Genomic DNA, 21,721 nt, shown 5'->3' with positions numbered 1-21,721 from the left:
AGGAAGGCGGCGGAGAGGGGGGACGAGGTTTCCTCCTTGTCGCGACCGAGCCCTTGGCGACAAACGACGGCAAAGCCGCGTGAGAAAGCACAGTGAGCAGACAAGTCAAGAGAAGGGTTTGGTTGTTTTTATAAAAAAAAAAAGTTTATTAATTTTCGAGTTGTTTTTACACCTGCCAGGTTGCACAAGACTATGGACACAGGAACAGTCACTGAATGTACAACAAACATACACAGTTAAATAAGAGGGGGCAGAGCCAAACAGCTCAAGCAGTCCAAGAGGTGCAAATATAGAGTGCTGCTTGTTTGGTTTATTTTCTTTCTTTCCAGGAAAATACAGAACCGGACCCAAAATAGCCACAAGCAACAGCATTGGGCCTCAGAGGAGCCTGCTGCTATGCCAACCGAGAGTGCTCCAGTGTTAAGCTCCTACGAGACATCGCTGAAGGGGTGCTGTGGTTTAGAAACAATCAATCCTGTACCTTCTGCACTGCAGAAATTCAAAAGAAAGCCATGCAAACTCATGTTTTGGGTTTTTTTGTTGTCATCTTTCTAAAATCATCTGTGCAGTCACTGTAGTTCCTTACGTAGGAGGAAAAATTCATGATGCTTCATATCCAGGGATGCTGCTTTCACAAGGTATTTAACCTGGGGCACTGTGAATCACTTCATATAGGTCCCAAGTATGCTGCTGTTGCTGCGGCACAGAGAAGCAGCTTTGAGAAGGAAGATTCGAGTTCAAAGCAGCTGGTGTTCAAGTTGTTTTCTGGAACACCTTGTAATTTCCAGCTTTAAATAACTGGTACCATCGTGCCCATTTTGTGAGCCTTTCTAGGAAAGCTGAACAGAGCCAAAGATTTTTTTAAATCCCACACCAGTAACACCATTAAAGGGAACAAATTTGATGTTTGTTTATAACCATTATAGACATTTTAAGACTTTAAATTTTCTCCTGTAGGGCAGCATCCACCTGCAATACCCATTTCCAAGACTCTTCTTTTCCTATTACTCATACCATTTTTTTAACTCGTTATTAAACCATCTAGCAACCTGAGGAAAGCCAAGCCAAGATCTCCCTTCTCTTCTCCCACACAAACATCACAATGCTCAACATTGCAATTCAAACCTTCAGGCGAATTAGTGTGACTCACAGCCACTTGGCCACGCTGCTAAAAATCGATGGGCTCCAAAATCCACCGAATTTAAAAACACTCAGCACTGCGCTTGACTAAATGGGAGCTCTGGTCCTTGTTAACTTTACCAATCTCGTTAATGCCCCCCAGCAGCACAAGAGAAGCGAAACCCCAAGCATAAGTTAATCTGCATTTTGCCAACTCACTTCAAAGCTACTTCAAAAGAGCTCTGAGCTTGCCAGTGTTTCCAGTCTCATTTATCTCATCGCGCACAGCCCTTATTTCCACACCACATTAACAGCTATTTTAATTACCAAAGCAATACCTACTACAAGGCTTCCTCTGGCCCGGTCTGAGTGTGAAGCTCTTTCATGTCTAAGGGAGACTTTCACACCACAAGCTGTGAATATCTGTAGTGCTGACTCACACGGGTAATCCTCATATAAATCCGTGGGAGAATTTATGGAAAAGAGTCCAATATTCCCTCTCAATGCAGCACAAGAGAAAATAAATCAATAAACCTCCCTTGGTTCTTCAATCGCAAGGACCATTAAGACAAGACATCCTTCTTTGCCTTTTTTTTTTAAATAAATAAATGTATCCTGTTACACACAGACGTTCTGGGGTGAGTTTTCAGGTGGTGAAAGGAGGTTTAGACATACACAGTATATCCCATCAGGAGTCACTGGAGCTGAAGTCCTATTCTTGCAACACATTAAATAACCAACAAGACCTGTGAAGGAGAATTATGTAAGGAAAAAACCAAAAATACACTGTTTTAAAAGAGAAACCTTCTCTTCCCCTTTTTCTCCTGGTCCCTAAACATGACTTTTGTACACAGACCAGGTCTACCAAAGCAGGCAACCCTCCCAGATGGCTTTGTGTCCCATCAACAGTGGTCCATGAGCACATTTCTCATCTGCTTCCTGAGTCCATTTCATGGAAATGTCTGAAGGAATTACAGTGCATTACCAAGTGTTTGGAAAAATCAGTGTAACCAACTCTCCCTCCAGTCTTCAAGGGGAACAAAAGGTCCACTGTGAGGTGGTATCAGAGACAACGACCCTGCATCTTCAGGGGTGTGCTCCTGTACCCTCATTTTCTCCCGGCACCACTATCTTTAGGTGACAGCAGAAGCCATGCAGGCTAAGCTGAGCCTTTTTTTTCATTTACAGACAAAAAGGTCATTTTCCCTGCAAATACTGGAGAGAAAAAGAGCCAAGAGTGGCACGGTACCACCCTTACGTGCTACTGTATCAGTCAGATTCTTCCAAACACAGGTGTAAGACTGCACTTTTCCTTTCTTTCTGGAACTGCTTGGTAAAACAGGGCAGGGCAGCATGTAAACAGTTCGAGGGTTGAAAAATAATAATTTAATGGACTGCTTTTCGGCACATCTTCACAGTTTCATTGTAGTATCTGTCCCTGCACACGTACGCGAGGAGCCACTGCTTTGCTGCTGCTGTTTTATTTATCTCCAGGCAGTCTGCTCACCTTGAGCTGGTATCTTCCCTTTCACCTTGGCTGCTGAAACAAAGACACAGAGAAGCAGTTCTGCCATATCCTGGCAACGTACTTGATGTCCTCCTGCTCAACGGCTCCCATTAAAAACTATACACACAACAGCATCTGCCAGTTTGCCTTCAGTTAAGCGAGCTTTTTCCCCATACAATTGAAATAAAAAGTTGTTTACTGGAGACACTTCCAAAAAAAGAAAGATATGGATCAGCAGACATGCCAAACAAGAAAGTTCAAGTCAAGCAGAGGTTTCACTTCTCCTCTTGTCCTTTTTGATAAAAGCTGCATAAATTGGCATCCCAGAAGGATTTTGAGGGTACTTCTTCATGGTCACCGAGGACTTAAACCCTCTTAAAGCATTAACAAGAGCTCCAAGATTTTAGTTGAAGTTAAGTGAGAGTATACCTTAAATATATCGAGCTCCAGGATACCCATATCTGGGCTTTGGGGGGAGGTGACGAGTACAAGCAAGTGACACCAGGAGGTTTCTTCATTCGTGTTCTGTTGAGAAAGTTCTCGGTTTGGTGATGTGCACCTCGCTGCCGCCGTTCCCGTTGGTGGTTGTAGTGATGATGTACTGGGTGGTTTGCTGCTGACTGCTTGTCTGTGATTCCAAAGTCTCCGTGTGGGCTGGCGGCTGGGAAACACCAACCTGCACCTCGCTGGGGAGCGAAGAGGTTTGTTTGACATCCAGATCAGACTGGCCTTCAGATATCACATAGTGAGTCTGCATGGGGAATATTAAACAAAAAAAAGTAGTCATTGTTGCATCTTCTGTAACTTTTCTGTCCTAATAGTCTGTCGCTCTCCTGTTGCTGTGCTGGAAGATCTTTTGGCAGAAACAAGGAATTTTGAAATCAAGTCATATTTAAGTTTGAGAGCAACATAAGCTTTGTTGTTTAACCCCTCACTACAAATTAAATTTTGTAACCTAAAGTTTATAACATTACTGGGCTTGACCAATAGGACTTCTCCTTAGCTTCTGACACAACACATCATATAATTTCTTAGCTGTTCTGGCTATAGATTCTGCCCAGCATCGTACTCAACAGAAAGCCCTTTTACACTACACACTCGAGACCCTCTTTAGGCACACCATTATTCATTGCTTTCTGTGCCCCAGTCATCATTTTGGCATTCAAAAACTCAAACTGAATTATTCTGCATTAAAAACATCCCTCCATGATTATTTTCCTTACCTGAGTAACTGCTTTCACTTGTCCTGTGTTGACAGTGGTGACAGGTGTACCTACAGCGGTCTCCGTGATCACGTACTGGCCTTGGGGAATGGTCATCATCTGGATCTCAGATGCTGAAAAATAGAAATTGAAGAATCAAGACCTTTAGTCAAACTCGAAGACCACCTTGAATGATAACTCTTATGTAGATGGAACTGTTTATCATCTTAGATCTCTACAAATACTAATCACAAAGCTTAATGAGCTCTGAAAATACGATCCCATTTGCTAACTGGAGGAACAGAGCACATATTAGTCCCACATGCTAGCCAAACTATAAGCAAGAGCTACTGCTGCCACTTACAATAGCTCCGAAAGGAGTTCCACGTGCTGGGAAGATAGGTGTGCTGGACTGAAGATCCTTGCTGCTGCTGGAGGGCTTGGTTTGGTGTCGGTGTAGTTGTCTGCATCTGCGAGGGGCTGAGCTCCTGCTGTGGTTGTTGTGAGGAGGGACTCAAAGGCTGACCCCCAACCTAGGAAAACAAAACCAAGGAGATTAAATGCTCTCAGTGTACTAAGAATTGTATACATCCACACTGCTACAAACATTCCTTCTTAAGGGAAACCACCACAGGGAGTCACCACAGGTATTTTCTGTAAAATATCAAGCTAAAGAACTGCAAAGCTCCCCTCCCTTTCTCCCAGCTTGCTTTTCTTTGTGGTTACTAAGCAGAGGTCAGGGAAACTCAAATAGAGATGTTGCTTGCCAAAGGGCACATAGCAAATCTGCAACAGAGAACTATGATGAGAGGTTAAACACTACCCAAATGCATGAAGAGCTGAACTTCACATATTTGAGGAATGTCAGTTCCATTTATATCCTACCCTTGGCTAACTTTAAGCTGCAAATTTGTCTGTTCCCAGCCATTTAGTTCCCCCTTGTATATGCTGTTAGGAACACAAACAAACACACAACAGAACACCCCCATACACCCTAGGAACATCTTTTTGATCTCAGAGATGTTAATGTGATACTCATTTCATGTGTGGTCCTTTAAATGGCATAGAAAAGACTCACTCTCTCTGCATCCAGCAGAGCAGACCGGTAGGGAAAAACATTTCCTGCAAGAGAAGAGTGAATTACCTGCGATGACGACTGAGTTGCTGGCGATGGCTCCGTGACCTGGATGTGCTGCACCTGGATGGCGTGCTGGGTGTACGTCTGGGGGTCGTGAAGCTGCCCAACGTCCACTGTTGAGTGCTGGGACTGGTGAGGTGAGGTAGCCTGGAAAAATAGTCAAAGCAGAGGTATATACTTCAGATTCTTTGCAGAAGCAGCCATGTAAACGTCTTCTGTGATACAAATGAGGTGTGAGTCTTAGTGAGGCCATGGAGCACTCCTTTTTGAGCCTGTGTTTACCCCTCTTTGCACTTTAGGCCTTTATTAACCAAATTCATAACCTCATTGCAAAGTGAGAACATGGAATTTCAGATTCAAATACACACACACGGTAGTTGCAGCTTCACCCAGTGGATAACAGATCACAAGGCTACGGTGGTTTCATACAGCTGCCCAAGTTATTTTCCACAGCTCAGTTACTCCAGTTACACTCTGGTTTTATTTTTAGGAGGCTGTTGAGTGTCACAGAGAATGAATATTCTAATAGATGATATGAAGGGGAAAAGCAAACGCTTTCTGTACTCCCAAATTCTGGCTCTAGCTCACTGAGAAGAAGGAAGTACAAATCAATCTTCTCAACTGCAAAAACGGGTCACCCACTGACCCACTTTTGCAGTTGCTGGAAAAGCCTTCCTGGAGCACACTTATGCAAAGGTGCCCAGATGGGTAGAACTAAATTAGGACTGTGTTGATACATCTCCAGCAAGCTGAGACTGGCAGGACTATTTATGCCCAGTACACAGTGCTTATGATGGAAACCCCATGCGTTATCAATCAATTTATCTGTAAAAAATACTTTGCCCCACTTTTTGTAACTACTCCTTAAGCTTCCCAGCACTGCAGCCCCAAGGAAGCACAAGTTTAGGATGGAGGGATGAAAAATACATCAAATCCACCAAAAAGTTACTCACCTGGGCCACTTGAACAACCTGCAGCTGTATGTGCTGAGGCTGCTGCAAGCCAGTTGTGGACTGAGACACGGGGATGTACTGGATTCGCTGGTAATCTCCCTGGGGGGTTCGATAGTCTGTCGTGAGGGTCTGGGATATCTCTGTCATCGCCTGTGTCAGTAAATCTGTTGTCTGAGCAAGGAGAGAGATACAGATCATCATCACGTATTATCCACTGGATTGAGCACTTTTTAGGTCTCTCATACTGAGTCTACAGTTAGACCATTAGGCCTAGTTATTTACCAGAGCTTAATCTGTACAGAGGATGGGGTCAAGCAATCACCAGGGATCATCCACTAAAATTACTCTCTTCTGTCTAAATGCTAGTCAGGACCATTAAGGGCTAACTTAACATACAATAACTAAAATATGTATACTATTAGACAACAAAAATTCTCTATTTTTCAAGAGCTGACTTAATTTCCAAGTCAAAAAGTGCTTCTCAGACATATTCTGCCCGTCCCCCTCATCTGCCAGAGCGATACTTTTCTTGACAACAGTATTTCTGAAGAGTGTAAAGACATTTAGGACTTAACTAATCAGGTTTATGAACCCATTTTCAAGCAAAACAGTCTTTTATCCAGTTTCAAACAGGAAGTTTTAAACTGTGGTTAATATGATTTTTAAAGCTATGCAGCATCCCAGCACCACAAAAAGACACAGGACTGTTTTGCTAGTGTCAGCATTCACTTCTGTAGCAACTGATGTACTAACAGTGCAGAGATGAGCCACTGGAGGATCATATCTATCAGTTCTGCACTGTCTAAAGGAGTACAGAAAGATTTTGACTCCTCTGAACAGTCTGATCCAGTCCCCAGCCATCATTAAACTCATCCTCTTGATCCCAAGAGCTGCAAGCGCCTCAGGAGAACAGCCCCAGTGAAAATACCCAAGGTATTCCCGAGTTAATAACACATCTGTGGAATTAGTGTGTGGAATCAGCAGCACATGGGTCTGAAGGAAAGAAGGGAATGGAGCAGGAAAAGAGACAAAGTCTTAGAGATCCAGAAATGCATAATTCCTGGCACAGTAAAACTACAACACAGAAACAGAAGCGATCTCTCCTGTCTCAGATGCTTTAAAATAATATCTGTCAAATAAGTGCTAAGACCACGATACCAGAGGGCTTCTGCTCTGTTTGTTTCCCTCCACAGGCCTGATCTAACACATCCTGAACCCTTACCACAACCGTCTCTCCAGTGGTGCTGTCGGTGGTCAGAACAGCAGGAGTGGAACTGATGACGGCTGTCGCCAGCGGCGCGTGGATCGTGTTCGGGAGCTGAGCAAACTCCGGGTGCTTCTTGCGAATGTGCTGTACCATCTTTGTCTGCAGAGAGATGCAGAAGAGTATTAGGAAGATGGACAGTAACTCTGCTTTGGGCCAACTGAAATCAAACAGCCCTGCAGATTGCAGCTTGTAGGTTTCCCTCAGTATGGCAGCATCAAGATTCACACTACGGGATGCTCTGGTCACCAAGAGGGAAACACAGATCACAAAGTTGCTGCTGATTAGAGCTATCTGATACTGAAATATCACCCTAAGTCACAGCCCATAAGCTTTCTACCCCAACACAGCCAAATATTTTGGGAAACTTTTCTAGAGGTCACCTTCTCTGCGTTTTGCTTCCCTACTGCTTTCCCTTGTCACTCTCAGTCAGCAGTTTCCAAGCTTTTCTGCTTGTGACTGCACTCTGATAACATTTCCATTTCTTCTTTCATGCTCAAACCCTCTATTTAGGGAACCTTTTCCCCATAAAATGAGCAGGCTGTGCCTGTATTGTCAGCACACAGCATGAAACCACTGCTCTGACTCAGAATAAAAGAGTTCTGCTTGCAGACTGACAGATGACAGACACCATGGTGAAGGAACATCCCCAGGGAGATGTCTTCTGAGGCTGAGACAACCCCTGTACCTTACTGCTGTACTGCTTGGAGCAGTGAGGACAGCAGACCGGAGGGGTGGCGATGGTGCCTGTCAGCTGGGTGTGGGTGCTCAGCATGGGATCTGGCTCTCCCGGGCCTGCAGGGCGCAATTTCCGGATGCTTGGAGGTAGCTCAGCACCTGGGTGGTTCTTCAGGATGTGTGCTTTGCGCTTACTGGCGCTCTTGTACACCTGCAGGGTAAAGATGTGGAATTAAGATGGCGTGATCCTGATGCCAAACCGAAGTTGTAATTTGTCAGATTTTAATTTGTCACGAGGGTTGACGCCTCCACTCTCACATCAAGTGGTTTTAATAGCCTTCAGCAATCAACAGGTTTTTAAATTCTTTTTAGACATATCAACAAACAAATATTCTGTAATATCATTTAAAACCACCCATTTCTTTCCCTTTAAAGAAATGGAAGGAGGCATCACCAAAGAATGTACTGAGGATGAGAACAGTCAGTCAAAATACGCTCCCTGGTAAAGGCCCCCATGCATAAAAAGCAAGAAGCAGGAGTAAGGAGAGGAATCCAGAGGCAGCACAGAAGAAGCTTCAGGCTCCACTGACCACTGGGAACTACAGGCATGTGACTAAGTCAGCAAGCTTAAAATAAAAGGAGTTAAAGACTGACTTTTAGAAGTGATACAGAAACCAAAATAAATTGGTGTTCAGGAATTACAGATAGATAGGATACTTGGTTCTGGATTGCAAAAAGTGATACAGGACTGCTGGTGGGTGACTGCTTGCTGGATCACAGCATTTAAGTTTTACCAACTCCAGAGACAGCAGAAAAGGAGAACTGCAGTTTTCAATTAGCATTCAGCTGCCTTGGCTCAAGTGCATTTCATCTTTGTTTCTTTTGGATAGCACTGCAGAAATGTTGCTGGCAAACACCTCAAAAAAAGCTACAAACCCTGCCAGATGTCTCTATGCTGAGACAAATTGGTTGCACGCAGGCCTAGGACTGAGCTACCCTCCAAGGGGTGACTTCCTTACACACCTTATCACAGTACTGACAGAAGTAATCTCTGTTGGGTTTGATGATGGGCAGCGTGAGCTCTGGCACCTCTTCTATTTTCATGTCTGGATGTCTCTTTGATAAATGATTCACCTTAGGAGAAAGAAACAAAGAGAACAAGAGAGAATATTACAGAAGGATGTCAAGCAATCGCTGCTTCTTCTACACACAGATAACACCCAAGCCAAAACTCAAATGATGCTAACCAGCAGCACCAGAAGCATTTGCTGCTGCAAGGGTTATCGTGCATTTGCAGTCAACTAAATATGGTCTTACTACATCTTACTTACAGTTTCTCTCATCAAAATAAGATAGGAAGGGTTAAAATAGCTTGCCAGAACTCTCTTGCAGCTGAGAATGAGGTAATGTAAAGGACCTCTGCCCAGGGAGGCCTTTGCTAGCAGACAGCACAACCCTTGTAAAATATCTGCAAATAAAACCTCTTGCTACGTAACACCCTGTACACAGCGGCAGTTACAGGGCATGGCCAGGAGAGGCCCCTCAAGAAGGGCGAAAGGCAACAAGAATAGGAAAGGCAAGAGAACTGAGGCAGTAAGCACTGAACTCCCAGATTCACAGCCTTCTTGTGTTCCAACTGATAACCCCTCTTTATTCCTTAACTAGTCATCCAAATTGAGCACAGCAGTTGTAAGAGAACCTGGAGCACACAGACACTCACCAACATCCCCCTCCGGCGGAAACCCATCATACAGAGCCGGCATTTGAACATGAAGCTCTCGTAGTCAGTGGATGCTATCCGAGGCTTGAACGTTTTGGAGCGGCTGATTCGATCGGCTTTCTTGGCCTCCCTCTCTGGGTTGTGCATCCTCTGCATGTGCTCCCGCAGTTTGTCTTTCCTCTGGGGAAAGAGCAATCGAGGAGAAAGATATCAGCACCGCTTACTGCCTTACTACCTGTTACAAGGAAGAGCCACAATTGAAGTTATTCAGAGATCTCAGTCTTTTCCTCTCTAGTAGTGCCATGAGGTACAGTCGTATGTTTTGTGTTGGGACAGCTCAACAGGGCCCCTTTGGGCTTAGATTCATCCTTCAAGCCAAGCTGAGGTTGCTCAGCCACAAAAGCAGGAGCTAAACTAATGCTAGTTTAGCAGCCACAGTGAAAATTAACCCCTCCATGCTGTCTTTTCTTGGAATTTACCTAAAATATTACTACTTATCTCTGTACAGCTGGAAACTCATATCAAATAATGCCCTCAACTGAGGAGGGCCTCGTGTCCTACAGCAGTACTGAGCCTACTGCCCAGATACAGTCCAGCCTCTCTGGACACACACAGTCTAGAATGTGCTTTTTCACCCCAAATTGTTCAGTCCTTCAGTATCCCATAAGAAATGAAGTGACAAGGAGCAGGCTGCTGCCACCACACCGGCTCAGTTTGCTCCATCTGTGCTGGAAGGATCTGGAAAGACACTGGATGTCATGTGCAGACACAGGCACCTAGACCAGGAACATTATTAATCCACTGGTATCAGTAAGATGTTTTCTTAACTAAACTGATAAAAACACCACAACCTGGCAATTGAGATGTATACTGACCCAGTTCTTAATGAGCAGATGAAAACTTCCTTTGCTATTACATTATTGGAAATAATATCTGATAGCTGAGACATCCTGTTACAGCAGAGCATGTCCCTCATCCAGAAATTAATAGATCACACATGACACAGAGCAGTGCATGCAACTTGCAGGCAAGTCCAGCACATTTACACACTTGTTTCTTCCACCTTTGAGAAGATGAGCTTATCTACTTGAAGGAAGGTAAAGAATGGTGCTCTCCTCCTGTATCAGGAATGATCCAGTCAGGAGTCATCTCACCTTGAACTGCTTGCCACACGTGGAGCACAGGAAGTCTTTGCGGTCCGAGTGTCGCAACATATGGAGCCGCAGCTTGTCAGGGCGGCAGAAAGCCTTGTCGCACTCCGTACACTGGTAAATCTTTTCTGAATGGAAACTGCGGACGTGTTTCTTGACCTAGAATTGCAGAGCACAGAAAATACACTCAAAATTTATTCAAAAGGAGAAGAGTGTGTGGTAAAGCAGTCTAGGAACAAGGTTAAGACTCTCTAATCTGCTTTGGTTTATAAAGTATTTTATCGCAGCAGTTGATATCTTGGCAATAGTTTCCATGAAGTCATAACATCTTTATTATGCGTCTGGGTGGATGATTTGATTTCCCCAGGACTGATTTGTGAAGGCAGCAGCTACTGCACAGTTGGGCACTTAATGGGCAAAACCCCATGATGTACCCATTTTACCGAATCATCCTCCAGTGAAGACGTTCATCTGAGGTTCATTATTTTTACTTCATTTGTAAGAAATCTAAACCCAGGGACTAATTCCTTCCCATCAGAGAGTGAGCTTGCAATTACAATTGGCAAAATAACCCCAAAACTTAGGACAGAAGAGCCTTTGCACACCATTCCTGAATGGCAAGTACTTTTGCATACTTTGGTACTATCCTTGACCTCTTCAAGCACCTACTGGGGTTCCCCCTCCCCATAAAGCATCTAATGATGTTTGACATTTGAAATCCAAGCACTACTCAACAAATGAATCTCTAATTAAATCTCTACCATCTCCTAATACTGATCATACATGGAACAACTCAGTATCCTGAGCTGTTCCACATAAAAGTATTTAAGTAGGCAGCAATCTATGGTGATTAGACTTAATTAGCCACATAGCACCAAATAAAAAATACCATCTTTTAATTCTGAAATAGAGCTGAATAGCTGGGGAAAAAAAAAAACCTGTGGGACCTCCTTCTGACTCGATCAGTTTATGGGGAATTAGGTTGCAGTACAGCATTTCTGAACCATCAACATTTCTCCTTGTTCAACACTGGCAGAAGACAGAGGGGTTTTGCCAGGATGGAATTACATTAGTAAATCACTTTTCTCCATCCTTTCCTCTTTAGCCTGTGGGATAGTCTATCAGTCCCTATTACTTGACTGAAATTGAAATGTAGAAATCCAGTTTAAGTCAGGCAGCTCAGCAAGACTCTCTGTTCCTATGAAGGGTAATGAATATGCACATGGTACATCTCAGCTTCTTCTCACTGAATATCGAAATAGCATCCTTAAATTCTATTAAGGATCTTCTCCAATGGCTCTGCACACTGCATAAAGCAGTCACATTACTCACTACTCCTGTGCAACCTCTCCTAAGCAGTGTGCAGAGAACAGGAGCAATAAAGTACCCAGCTGAAGCCTGGGGGGAAGTCAGGAAGCGGAGTGTCCTGATCTGGTGAGGCGTTTCTGCAAGGTGTCCAAACGAATTACCCTGACAAAAGCAGTCAAGGAATTAGAAGATATTTATACCAGGTAAAACCACAACGTTTTTTGGTTCAGAGTTTTAACAACAAAAGGACAAGGTTTACCCAAGTCCAAGCTGCATACAGTAAAAGACAATTCCTTTTGTGGCATGGATCTGCACTGACCGAAAGTAGTCAGGACCTCTGCTTTGTGGGAATAAGGGACCACCCCTCCCACAGTGCAGTGCCTTCTAATGCCAGGTTGAAGTACCATACCTGATGATTTAGCAGAAACAGCACTTCAAAGATCTAGCAATGCTTGGTCACTCTTCCGTTTTAATTTCTGACTGACACAGACCTCTATTATGTGAGAATGAATCAACACGCAGCATTACACAAGATCAGTACTGAAAAATTCATGAAGAGAGTGCTTGCAAGAGGCCCAGAAGGCAGTGCTTCAAATCAGTACAGCATCTCACCTGGATAAAGTCTGGAAAGCGTTTCTTGCAGGTAGGACAGGTGAAGTAACCGTCATTGACGTGGATGGCCACGTGGTCTTTAAGCAGATCCAAGCGGTCGAAGGACTCGGGACAGAAAATGCAGGAATAGGTTTTCTGGTCCATGTGGAACTTCATGTGGCTCTCGAGAGCCCCGCTGTTGATGAAGCCCTTGTTGCAGATGTCACAAGTCAAAGGGCAGTTCCCTTCCCGGCCGTGGAAGCGCAGGTGCTGGTCCAGTTTGTCCTTTTCGCGGAAAGCCTTCCCGCATTGGAGGCATTTGAAGGGGCGAAAGGATTTCCGTATGAACAGGTGCTGAAGAGCTGCATTCTGCAAGAGACAACGAAGAGACCATCAGCTTTTCTTGTTACCTATAGATTCCACATCCAAATATTTCCTAGATTAAATATGCCAGATATTTAGAGAACCTAAACCTCAAATAAATGCTTGTGTGTTAGATACTGTTTCCATTTTACAGGAGGGGAGGCTGTGACAGGCAGAAGTTAAGAGAAATACCTCAAGTGACAGAGTTAGGAGAACACAGTGCAGGAGTTTCCTCTCCAGTCCCCGTTTTCTGTTGGTTTAGCTAATCTTTGTCTATAGCATGGCACTTTTCTGTCAAATAAAACTAAATCCTCTCTGAAGTCCAGACCCGGGCCTGAGAAAGGCCGCGAATCCAGCTGATTTTTGGGGACTGCGTCAAACATTCAGCCACCATACAGAGGCAGGGCAAGCTAATGCCCCATCTTTTCCCACACAGAAGCAGGGCTTATGAAATTCCAGAGCCCTCTACAAAATCAGCTTCTGCACCAAAGATCACCACAGAGATGTGCAGCAGTGGTTTAGCCTTGCCCAGAAGGCTTCTGGTGGAACAGACATTCAACTTTTTTGTTATTAGAAATAGAGTTTCAAACCATGAGAGCAGGGGCAGAATGGCAGGTTTACAAGCTGAAAACTTGAAAGAAACTTGTGAGCAATTTGCTTGTCTTATGTTTAGTATCTATTACGTGGGAGAGCTTGAAAATGAAGCAGAAAAGATGAAGGACAAACACACTGGAGCTAACTCAAGAGGAACTCTGATAGATTCTGTTGTCTACTCAAAGGGCAGTTGATTACACACAAACTCAACATTGCTTTTCTTGGTGCTGCAAGTGCCTCCTTCCTTTTCTTGTGGAAATGTCAGGGCTGATGTTTGCCGTATCCCTTAAGTGTGCACCAGGAGCTGACACAGAAAGTAAAGTTGGGAGCTGTTCTGTTGGAATGAAGAAACAGCCTGGGAATAGTGTGAAATGCTATGCTAGAGATGAAGTCAGTGAACCTGAACGATCCTTTTCACCATCTGAACTACAGAGGGAAACCTCTACTTTCATTCCAGGAAAAGGAACATGAGAGCAACTGTTTTGCTATAAAAAAGCTATCATTTTCATACAGGAGCCCCAGATGAGCCCTCCCATGAGCTGTCATCATCTCCGTCCTCCACTTCATCAGTGCAGACAATGGGAAACACAGGGATCTCCTGGAAGTCACGCTGAGTCAAACTGATAGAGATGTGCTGTGTAAAAACTAATTCTTACAGTCAGAGGTATGTAATTTTCCCCATAACTACAGGGACATGCTAATAAACCAAATAATTGGAGATGTACTTCAAGTTCTTGACTCCACATTTACTGTGCTTTGCTATTTGTAACCCCCAGCAACCTGACTGGTAAGTCAGGCCAGATTTCTACACCATGTAAATCAACACAGCCCCGTTGCTATCTCAAAGGCCACAGAAGGGTGAAACCTTTTCCTTCTCTTGGGTTAGATAAAATACCAACTATAAAAACAGAAAGAGAGAATTAAGTGCTGTCTCATTAACTGATAACATTGATTTGGAGAAAACAACTGCCTAAACAAATCCTCAAGATGGTATTACAGCGTTTCATCCAGTTTACTCCTATAATATTCACCTTAAAGTTGAAATTAAAAGAACTAGACCACCACAAATTGCTCTTCAGGTAACACTTAATTCTGGACACTGGTTGCTTAAGGAAGAACAGATGGGACAATTTACAATGTGGGCTCCATCAGGAAACAGTGAGCAGCAGCTGGACAAGACAACATGGAAGGCGATGCCGTTACGTACCGTTCATCAGATACAGCAAAAACCCACTGAAACAACAAACAAAACCAAACCTACCTGCAGCTCCAGCTGAGCAGGCAGCATTGAAGGAGAGAAAAATACCGATGTTATGCAATGGACTTTAAAACAGAAGCCTCGACTCCTGCAATCGTCACGCTTCTGCGGGGCACTACGAGGGCCTGCTCTTCTGGAGTTTACTTGTTGTTTAGGCAAAACTCCTTGGAGGTTTTTTGCCTCAGGAAACATTAAGCAAGCCTTCAAGGTTTACCCTGGGAGTTAATAACTGTCCAAGGGGAGTTAAAGGGCAAAGATAAAGACCACAGATAATCTCGGAGGTGTTTTGTGACCTTGCATGTTTTCTCAGAGTTGATTAATCACGATGTAACACGTACGGCAGAGCCACAGGGAGAATGAAATGCTACTGGCAGGAGGGAATAATTAGGGCAGGATGACAACAGGGCAAGGATTAGAAGAGTGAAACAGTGAATGAGTAGGGAGTTTGTACTCTTTGTTACACAACCAGTTGTATTTCCTTCACCACGAAGGAAGTGACTGTGCTTTCCAAGTCATATCCCTGTCCCTTCTAGTTGCTTCCTCTGAGTAAAGCAGTCACCTACACAAGGGATATTTTAGGATCTGGTCTGGACTGAAAAAGAAAAAAAGCATTTGGAAATGCAGATATTGTCGTTACAAGAGCATCTTGAATAATAGATGTACCTCTTGTCAATACTAAGGACGTGACTGCCGTATTTCAGGTCTGATCTCCAAGGAAACTCCTCAGGCTCTAAAGCAGAGGCTGAAAAAGGAACTGATCCTGTCAGGAATTAAACCCTGGGGCACCACAGATCGGTGCTTCCAGCTTGAATGAAAGCACTCAGAGCATCGCTGCCTTAAACCTTAGAAAAGTTGGAGCAATTCACAAAGAATTACTGGTTTTGTAAATTAAATCCCACATGAGTAATAAGGAAGAACCAGAGCTACACGGGTTTCCAGACCATATCAGAAGTCAAGACTTCCTACCTGTTCTTTGGAAGCGAACGATGTGCAACACATCTTAAAACCAAACCTTGGCTTGCTTCTAACTTTAAGCACGTATTATTTTCAGAAGGTGCTGTGAACAGGTGAATTGAATGAGTGCTCATAGGGTGCTAGAGCTTGCTGTGATTTTCCAGTGCTCAAGAAATAACACTTGCTAGTTTATCCTTATCTCAAGCTCTCATTGCTCACAGTCTGATGCAATATGGAAAGGTGCATCCATCTGCCATTCTGCCAGTGCCTGTCTGGAAACATCTCCAGGATGAGCTGCCAGATGTATGGAATTTAGGGAGATTTGGAGATACAAACATCTCACCAAGGACTAAACCACCACTGCACTCCTCTTAGTTGTAATCAATGTAGTGAACTCCTCTTTATTGGCAATGAGTTTCCAGGGAACTAAAGCTAAGTCACAAGACAAAGGAGTAGCTTCAGAAATTGCCTCTCAAATTAGTGGTAGAAATTTCTCATTCAGAGCGCACAAATACTTTATATCATTAAAAATTCTGCAGTCTTGGTGCACCCAAGCCAAATTCTTCCTCCAAGATAGGCTGCTGCATTTGTGGGGTAACAGCACTGCTGGTCTCTGCTATAAACCGAGAGCAAAATCTGGCTCAGCATCTTCCTAACCAGAACAGTTATTCAGCTCTTCTCTAATCCTTTCTCATCCCCTAAAAATGAAGACTTACCCCAATTGCAGCTGTTGCCTTCTGTAATCAAAATTTTACATGTGGAAGAAAAAGAAAAGATTTCAGGCCAAATAAACCAATCTCACAGTTACATGGCTTGAAGGATTATTTGCCTGACTCATTTCCCTCCCACGCATAGTAAAGAAAAAAAAAACAGCTCACCCAGTTGACACAAAGCTCAGGCTCAAAGTATTTGTTGTTGGTACAGAAAGCCCTCAGCACAGGTTTTAATCCCACAAAGACAGGCAGGTTTTCTACCTCAAAAAGAGATTTTATCACTAAATATCATCATCATCACCAACTAAGCGCAGCTAAACTGAGGTCACGGTTCCTCTTTGGCGATGATTCGCAAGAGAGGAGTTTGAGACACACAGATGGTGCTGCGAACAAGTCATTACTGTGCCACAGCACCAGGATTCAGCTGGCTGTTTGGAGCACTCCTGCTTGCCAGCTCGGATGGACTGCTTTTCTCTGGGAGAATTACTGTGCTGGAATTGAATCGGCTCCAATTGGTGACCAGTTCTCACTAGCATCTCATGAGCGACCGGTTCTTTACGTGAGATTTGTCCTCCTCTCAGTGCAAAGAAAATCGCTAGGAATGAGATCCTTGATTCTGGATTTGGAAACCGATACGACAGTGGGAGAAAGACCAGCTGGTCCTGGCAGGCAGGTCTGGTATTTTCTCCAGGTTACAGCAAATGGAGAGGGAGAGAGAAAACAGGAGCCACCATCCTCTTTGCTTACCCTGATCCGCTTTGCTCGCCTCATGTCATCCGCTGTCATGGTGCTCTGTGTAGGCACCGCGCTCTCCTCGTGCTGCGGCTGCATTTGTAGCGGGTGGGTTTCCGCCTGCTGCTCCAGTGCTGACTGTGTCTCTGAAGGCACTGGAGTCTGCTCCTGCTGCTCCAGCCCGTTCAGTGTGCCTTGGCCGGCCTCATCAAACTGCCCCTTGCTGGAAAAATGCAGCAAGTCCTGAAATCGCAAACCATACAACCAGTGATTATTCCCCCCACCCACTGAAAAACGTGTTGATAATACTCAACATACAATAAGATTTGACATACTCGATCACAAGCCGTGCACAAAGTGTGTCTACACTAACGCCTTCCTACTGTTCTCTGCTCTCAGCAGATCACCTCCACCTAAAGCAACAACATTTGGAAAGAACCCTGCAGGTAGGTGACTTTCTTGGCCATAACACTGTCCGATTGGTCACAGATCATTTAAATGACCCAGCTGTCAATAGCCAAGCAAGTCCTTTTGCACTCATGACCCTGTTACTGCTTTATCCAAAGATGACATAGGCTGACCTATCAGAAATTCTGCAACCAAAGCGACAAGCGCAGACCATGGCAAGCAGAGATTTTCCACCTCCTTGAAACTGTTCTCATTTTGAAACATTATCATTTGTTGTTATGCGGTGTCTCCTCCTTTCTAACAAACTAGCTGGAGTGCTGAACTGGAGAGTGACAAACGAGATCATTACCCTGCGCACTGTGTGTTTAGCTAGCTGGTTTCCAAGCTCTGCATCCTCTCATCAACCCAGCTGCATACACCACGTCTATTTATCACACAAAGCTGTTTTCCTCCTTTTTTGCATTAGCATAAAAGAAAAGGGAGGGTGGCAGGAGCAGGCCAAAAATCTACATTCTTTCTGTATAAATTCCTGTAACTCCTCTGGGATTGATCTTCTCATATTATGAGAGGAAAAACAACAGATTCTTACTTGATGCAGCTAAGGAAATTTAAAAGCACGAGCTAGGAAACAGAGTGCCATAAACGTATCAGCTCAAGGCTGGTTATATCAAAGCACAGAAGCAGGAGTGGGAGAAGAAAACCAGGGAGGTGCCAGGAGTTATAAACCACGAATGTTTACCAGATAGATTGCTTCCTAGAGCAACACCCCAGCCAAAAGTCCAGTCTTGGTCTAGGTGGCAGCTTTCCACACTTGCTGATGCTTAACTGTGCTCACAGCATCCCAAGTCTCAAGTTATCAGGCATCAGTGTAGTCATTAGCGAGGCAGGCAGACCTCCAAAGGTTTGGGACATGATCATGGCCCTGCTCGACGGCATGGACACACGTGAGGTAGCTCTGGGCCATGCTCCAGTCCAGAGGCCATTCAGACACATTAGCATAGGACTGTGCCCAGTAAGCTCTGTCTCTCTGCAGTTAAAGAGTTTGGGAACAACATTATGCTTACTTGTCTGAACGAAGCTGGCTTGTGTCACATCAAAGAGGGTGATCTTGCAACTGTTTGCACTTAAAGCGATGTCTAGGGCAATTCTGCATGCTGAGAAAACAAGCTGTAGGCAGCAATGTATACATTCCTCCCTCCGAGTCAGCACTGAGCCATGACCCAGTCAGATGCCCAAGGAAAATTACCACTATCAGCTTTCAGCTAAGTCATAACACAGAGCCACTGATCTCTCGTGGCACCTTTCAGAAGAGGACGTGGTGGTAACCTAAGCATGGTCAGCATCGCAGAGGATTTAGCATTTTACTCCAATAAATGCATCGCATTAGGTCCCTGCAGAATACAACCAGCAGCCATAAGCAAGAGAACGTTTTGCAATAAGACTGCCTACAGGAGGCCCTCTTGTTAATATGAAAACATCATAAAGAATCATAGCTCAAACTGATTTAATTCTACCAGCAACAGTTACGAGAGCAGGCTCTGACCTCACGTTCCAGAAAGGACAAACACAAACCTAAATTCCCATTACAGTTTTACTGTCTAAATTACTTCTGTGATGCTGCTAAACTGCTGCAATAACCTATCGCGCTGCCAAGTGCTTTGAGATTAAAGTTGCTGTAGAAATGCAAGTGATTTTACAGTTTTTTTTATAGAAGGAAAGCAGTCTGCTCCCCCAGCAGAGAAACACAGCTTGAAAACCAAGAATTACTTGGGTATACATCCAAAGCACACCCTCAATTTGTACTGGTGCCCCAAATTCTTTTAATAAAGGGTTTACATCCTACATGTTTGGGGGGGTTTTCCCCCCTCTTTCCCATCCTCCAAAATATACCTGCGTCCCTTCTTCACACTTTTCCCCATTTTCACTGGTTACTTCCATACGCATGAATTTGGGAGGGCGTCCCGGGCGTCTGCCTGGTCCAAACCTCCTCTTTCCTCGCCCACGACCTCGGCCTCTGGCTCTGCAGAATACACAGTGCTCCAGATTAGAGACAAAAAGAGATGGATTTGGAATCTCTACTGACTTCAATGCATTTTCATTCTTTCTCAGCATTACTATTCACCCATTCAACTCGGTAACAACAGCCTGCAGTAAATAAAGAAGAAATTCTCGCAGCAAAGAAATAAGCTACTGGCTGCTATCTATTTATTTTGTGCTCTATGAGAAATCAAAGTCCAGAACACATTAAAATTTATGTCAGTAAATGCGAGGCTGAGAGGACTGGCTTCTAGCAAGCCTTCTGCCACGGCAACTCTCCTACATCCAACACCCCAGTGTATGGTGTGCTGGAAAACGTTTTCAGCTAGACAGAACAAGTGCACAAGGAAACCACACCGAAATTCTGCAATTTTTTAAAGTTATTGGTGAAAAACCAAAAAATGAGGGATTTCTTTCCCTCAAGCTACTTCTTCTGCAAAGTCTGACACCAATCCCCTCCCTGGTGCCACATTCTGGTGCTGAGCTGTTCTCTCAGGGGTACCCAAGCTGTTCTGTAGGGCAAAGCCCCTCCTTTCTGCAAGCTTGGGGAAGCATCACAGCAATACAGAGACAAAGCCAAAGCTCTGTACCTGCTGAAGAAGTCCAGCTTCTCATCGTGGGAGTTGAGGTGCTGCTGGAGCTGCTCCGAGCTCATGAAGCGACGATTGCACTCGTAACACGGCCAGTTCTTCTCTTGCTCTCTGAGAACTACGTTCAATTGGAAATGTCAATAACTGCATTTCAGTCACCACCAATTAAGTGCCTCATATTGCCCCCCCCAAGCCTTTCTGTCCTCTTTGAGCCATATTTCTCCCCCGAAGGTTAGACAGCCTGCAGAATACCCAGCACTGCCCCATTTAGCTTTGCTTTTATCCCCCCTGCGCTGCAGCACGACTACAGCTCATCGCAGAAAGACAAAAAGGTCACTGGGACAACTCCCATGGACTATAAACTGCTTGGGATCCAGGAAGATTTTGAAATATATCCTCATATGGAAGAGCACCTATAGGATTGTGTCTCTGCCATAGCTTCATGGGGGTCAAGAGAAATTTGTCAGTCTAAAGCAGATTGATTTATGATAGACTCAACACCAGACATCAGGTAGAGAAACATCTCTCTTTCCAGTAAGAACTTAATGCTTCCCAGAAACTGAGGCAGAAGGTTACATTATTGCAATACTAGCATAAAAAGAGGTAGTAGAAATAAGTCCCAAAAATACAACTGAGATGTGGCTGAACTTTTCTTAACCTAGCAGAAGTTTGGGAGCACTGTGCAGGCCATATACTTGAAATTAAGAAGTACAACACCCAGCCACCATCAAACCACAACAGCTGAGATCAGAAGAGCCCAAGTTACCCTTCCTTTCCTCCTCAGATATGTCATGGATCTTCTGGTTGACAAACTCTGCGTAAGAGGCAGCGTACCACACCTGCAGCAGGAACACAAGGTAACAAAACATCTTGGAGCAAACCAGAACTAAGGGGAACTCCTTTGAAAACAAGTTTTAAGCAACACATTTACTTCACTCGCCTCAACTACTCACTCTTATTGCTCCTTTCCTCCTCAATAAGAAAGCCTGTGGAGATCAATATGCCCCCACTGAGGAATAAGAGAGCTTTGCTCAGAAAGCAGATCCATTTCATTTTCAGGTAGAGCATCCCAATAACAATGTTAATCTCACACATGGCTACTAGCAGCTCTAAAGGAAGTAAGATTAATCTCTGTAGGCCTGGCTGTATGATGGTAAAGGATGGATATCAGCAGAGTCCTGTCACTTGTTGTAACAAGAGGAATGGAAAAGCTTCTAACTTGGGAAATTTCACATTTCTTTCCTGCTCTCTTTACATAGACAACAGGCAGCACTGTCCACAGAGACTCATTTAAAACATTTCTGAATTTCTGAAGGATTGGAGCAACACAGTCCTGCTTCCTAAAACAAATTGCTGCCCCGCTGCAGTAAGCCGGACTCACTTTTAATTTTAATTTTAGGTGGTATAACTTTAGAAGAAATTTATTTTAAAAAGGCATGAA

At 44.2% G+C, this 21,721-nt stretch overlaps 1 protein-coding gene across 2 annotated transcripts in view; it reads right to left on the bottom strand.

Moving 5' to 3' along the window:
- Window positions 1–3,014: 3,014 nt before the first annotated feature.
- The window catches only part of PRDM10 (PR domain containing 10), a 29,618-nt gene continuing 10,911 nt past the window's right edge, over window positions 3,015–21,721 (bottom strand). Inside the window, exons 7-22 of one of the 2 annotated variants that reach the window (XM_010193424.1) lie at window positions 21,047–21,119; window positions 20,281–20,398; window positions 19,544–19,673; window positions 17,261–17,488; window positions 14,850–14,861; window positions 12,653–13,000; window positions 10,736–10,891; window positions 9,582–9,761; window positions 8,885–8,995; window positions 7,872–8,072; window positions 7,142–7,285; window positions 5,920–6,090; window positions 4,973–5,113; window positions 4,193–4,361; window positions 3,850–3,962; window positions 3,015–3,377 (exon numbers count right to left, since the gene is read on the bottom strand). In XM_010193424.1, the coding sequence (XP_010191726.1) occupies window positions 3,141–3,377; window positions 3,850–3,962; window positions 4,193–4,361; window positions 4,973–5,113; window positions 5,920–6,090; window positions 7,142–7,285; window positions 7,872–8,072; window positions 8,885–8,995; window positions 9,582–9,761; window positions 10,736–10,891; window positions 12,653–13,000; window positions 14,850–14,861; window positions 17,261–17,488; window positions 19,544–19,673; window positions 20,281–20,398; window positions 21,047–21,119 (2,532 nt within the window). In that variant the 3' untranslated portion in view covers window positions 3,015–3,140. The remainder of the gene's footprint in view (window positions 3,378–3,849; window positions 3,963–4,192; window positions 4,362–4,972; window positions 5,114–5,919; window positions 6,091–7,141; window positions 7,286–7,871; window positions 8,073–8,884; window positions 8,996–9,581; window positions 9,762–10,735; window positions 10,892–12,652; window positions 13,001–14,849; window positions 14,862–17,260; window positions 17,489–19,543; window positions 19,674–20,280; window positions 20,399–21,046; window positions 21,120–21,721) is intronic. The other variant, XM_010193423.1, reaches the window with a different exon arrangement.

The sequence above is a fragment of the Mesitornis unicolor genome, unplaced genomic scaffold (assembly GCF_000695765.1).
Source record: "Mesitornis unicolor isolate BGI_N332 unplaced genomic scaffold, ASM69576v1 scaffold12631, whole genome shotgun sequence".
Taxonomy (NCBI): domain Eukaryota; kingdom Metazoa; phylum Chordata; class Aves; order Mesitornithiformes; family Mesitornithidae; genus Mesitornis; species Mesitornis unicolor.
The sequence above is the reverse complement of the archived record's forward strand: the minus strand, read 5'-3'. Positions and strand labels throughout refer to the sequence as shown.